The sequence below is a fragment of the Sinocyclocheilus rhinocerous genome, unplaced genomic scaffold, assembly GCF_001515625.1.
Source record: "Sinocyclocheilus rhinocerous isolate Xijiao unplaced genomic scaffold, SAMN03320098_v1.1 scaffold5585, whole genome shotgun sequence".
Taxonomy (NCBI): Eukaryota; Metazoa; Chordata; class Actinopteri; order Cypriniformes; family Cyprinidae; genus Sinocyclocheilus; species Sinocyclocheilus rhinocerous.
The window spans coordinates 81,222-84,382 of record NW_015644340.1 but is presented as its reverse complement, the minus strand read 5'-3'; the positions used below and the strand labels follow the sequence as shown (position 1 = coordinate 84,382).

The window sequence follows — 3,161 nt, the reverse complement described above, 5'->3', positions numbered from 1 at the left end:
AAACCCTTGTGCTGCCTTTTTTTTTTTTTTGCTGCATCTTGACACTCTTCAATGAAAATACAGTTAATTTAAAATATACTATAAATATATTTTTGTAAAAATGTAAACATCTTTACTTGCACCTTTAAATATGAACTTCTATAAAAAAAAAAAGAAAGAAGAAAAATCTCACTGACCCCACACTTTTGAATGGCAGTGTATATGCAAAAAAAAAAAAAAGGGACAAGACTAATAACAATTCAGTACAGAAATTTTAAGATGACATCACTGTTGGTTAGAATTTTGAACAACAGGCTTGAGGCTGAAATGATCTATCAAAAGTTTAAATTCAGCCCAGTCTGTATGTTAAGTAGTTTGGGCTCAATTTAAATGGCATATTAAGGGTTTGGGGTTTTAACCAAACCTTAAGCACATTGTTTACCAAAAATCAATACAGCATAACTGCAGTAAAGGATGAATCCAAGACAGATGCTCATTTCGAAAAAACATAAATCAATCGTGGGCATTATGCAGCAGTTAGTTTGCACTATACTGCAATCTAATGTCAAGAATCAATAGAAATGTTAATTCTCTGGTTGCCTAACCCAAAATTAATCTAAATGTGACTGATAACTTTGTACCCCAAGGAACTAATCTAATATCAGTGAAGTATAAGTTTTGAAAAGCTTTTATGTATCGATTAACACTAATAATACTCACAATCCCATCAGACTCATATCCTGTATGATGAGACGGAGCCAAAGACCACAGGATGTTGTTGCTAATAATCGAAGGCCATCCAGACTGTTCCAGCTCAACAAAGATGACACACAAGACGTTTTCATTTTTCACTTTTTACAAACAAAATATATTTATTCTGCTAGATACAAATTGCAAGGACTTAATTTGCAGGCTGTCAAGCTTGCTGTCATTTACTCAAAAGATATGAGGTGATGCAAATAGGTCAGTACATCAGTGTGTGCATTATTTCAATTTCCCTGATTGTTAAAAACAGACCGTCAAGGTAAACTACTGTCTAGAAAGAGAGGCTCATCAGATGGCCCTATGAAAACATAATGATCGACCAAACCAGATACAATAAACTCTTATGTAATAAATGTACATATGCAATGAAATCAGATGCTGCTTTTTAGATTGACTGAGAAGTACTTGTATAACCAGTGAGTGAAATCAAAATACTGGGGTAAATAAAATAATTCTGTCACAGTCTTTTAGAGCAAAATGACAAAAATCTGTCATCACTCCAACCATAATAATTACAATATATTTAATAATTACACAGGGCAGGGCAGGTCACTGTGGCTTTCGGGGCTGGGCAGCAATATAGAGGGCCATTAAACAGTAGAGGGTGCCGCCAATCGTCAAGCCCATCGTGCTCCTATACAGCATCTTGTCCATGACTCCACGCTTCAGGTGAACCGGTGCTCCATCAGTTTTCTGTAACAGGTCATATTGTTTAACACACAAAAAATCGATTTTTGCTGCTTGTTCAATTCTGAAATACAACAATCAATTTACATATATATTTGCGTTTATGTATGCGTTTGTATATTTGGTCTACATAAATCATTTCATTTGGCAAGAATGAGACCTGCAGAAATCCAGATCGAGATGTTGGCAATTGATTCACTCTACACTGTAGTATTTAACTGTAAATTTAAGTTAAAACTGTAAAACCTAAAATGTTGCTACCATATTTTTTACGGTAAAATTCTGGCAACCACAGCTGCCGTTTTTTTACCGTACATTTTACGGAATTTTTTTTACAGTGTAGGGCTGGGCTGAAAATAATGATTAATCAATTTTGATCGATCTTCATTTGGATGAACCAATGTCGATTGCATGAACAAAACCTCCCTAAACATCACTTGTAGTGTGCCTCCCATCCAATAATCGCAGTAAGCTTTGTGCTTTGTTAATTTTGATTTGAAACACAATGTCATGTAACGTTATATTTACCTCAGGAAAAAAACATTCAATATCCATAATCCCGTTAAAAATCTAGATGAGCATTTTGCTAAACATATGCACTATATTACATTATATTTTTAAGTAACCTGTTAGTGACATCTCATTTATTGAATGTTTGAATAAATCTATCATGAAAAAGTTATGACAGTCACCTTTAAAGGTTTATATAATTGTAAAAAAAAAAATTATATAAAAACTGTACAACGTAATGTTTTCATACAACTCAATTTTTAAATGTTGATTGTCAATATGACTGCTGCACTCGCGTCTCACAGAAGAGATGTATAGAAAGCCTTGCAAAGTTAAAACGGTTTACCCTAACTTTTAGAAAACACGTCACGAATTTGTGCAGGCTTATTCTTTTTCACTGCGTCTCATATGTTTTTAAATGCAGTCTGTGTGAATGGCGCTTCTGCTCTTTGGATTAAGCAATGCATAAATACATGATGCTGTTTTGTTTATAATTGTTCATGCAATTTACGAAATTATATTTGATTTTTATGAGTTAATTTAGACGTACCTTCGATATCAATAGAAAAAACGTTCGATATAGTGCAGGATATAGGCACGTGCTATGAGTGATGCAGACAGCACACACAAACAAATGCCGAATTGAGTGCTGTGCCTGCCTGTGATGAGGAGATTGTGAATAAAGAATGAATATTAGTCGAATTTAAAATAAACCTTTGCATTTGAATGTTAGGTGTGCATCAGGGAGCGTCATCAGAGATACAGAGATGCGGTGATGTAAGTGACGTTGTTGCATTTTAATGTTTTGTTAGTCTAGCCCACGAGACGCGCCGCTGCTGCGTTATTCATTCAAAATATTAGAGAAATATAGAAGCTCAATGCGGAGAAGATCTTGAATGGGTTAAAACCGAAACCAAGCCATTCACACAGCACGCATATTCAGCGCATTTTTAGACGGACAAATATGACTGCTGCACTCGCATCTCACACAAGAGATGTATAGAAAGCCATGCAAAGTTAAAACAGTTTAAACTTTCAGAAAACACGTCATGAATTTGTGGAGGTTTATTCCTTTTCACTGCGTCTCATATGTTTTTAAATGCAATCTGTGTGAATGGTACTTCGGTTCTTTGGGTTAAGCAATGCATAAATACATGATGCTGTTTTGTTCACAATTGTTTATGCAATTTACGAAATTATATTTGATTTATATGAGTTAA

The 3,161-nt window shown here is 34.5% G+C and overlaps 1 protein-coding gene across 1 annotated transcript in view; it reads right to left on the bottom strand.

Moving 5' to 3' along the window:
• Positions 1-833: 833 nt before the first annotated feature.
• Positions 834-3,161, bottom strand: part of LOC107758132 (cytochrome c oxidase subunit 7A-related protein, mitochondrial-like) — a 5,605-nt gene continuing 3,277 nt past the window's right edge. The window contains exon 3 of the mRNA XM_016575801.1: positions 834-1,437. Within this exon, the coding sequence (XP_016431287.1) occupies positions 1,294-1,437 (144 nt within the window). The 3' untranslated portion in view covers positions 834-1,293. The remainder of the gene's footprint in view (positions 1,438-3,161) is intronic.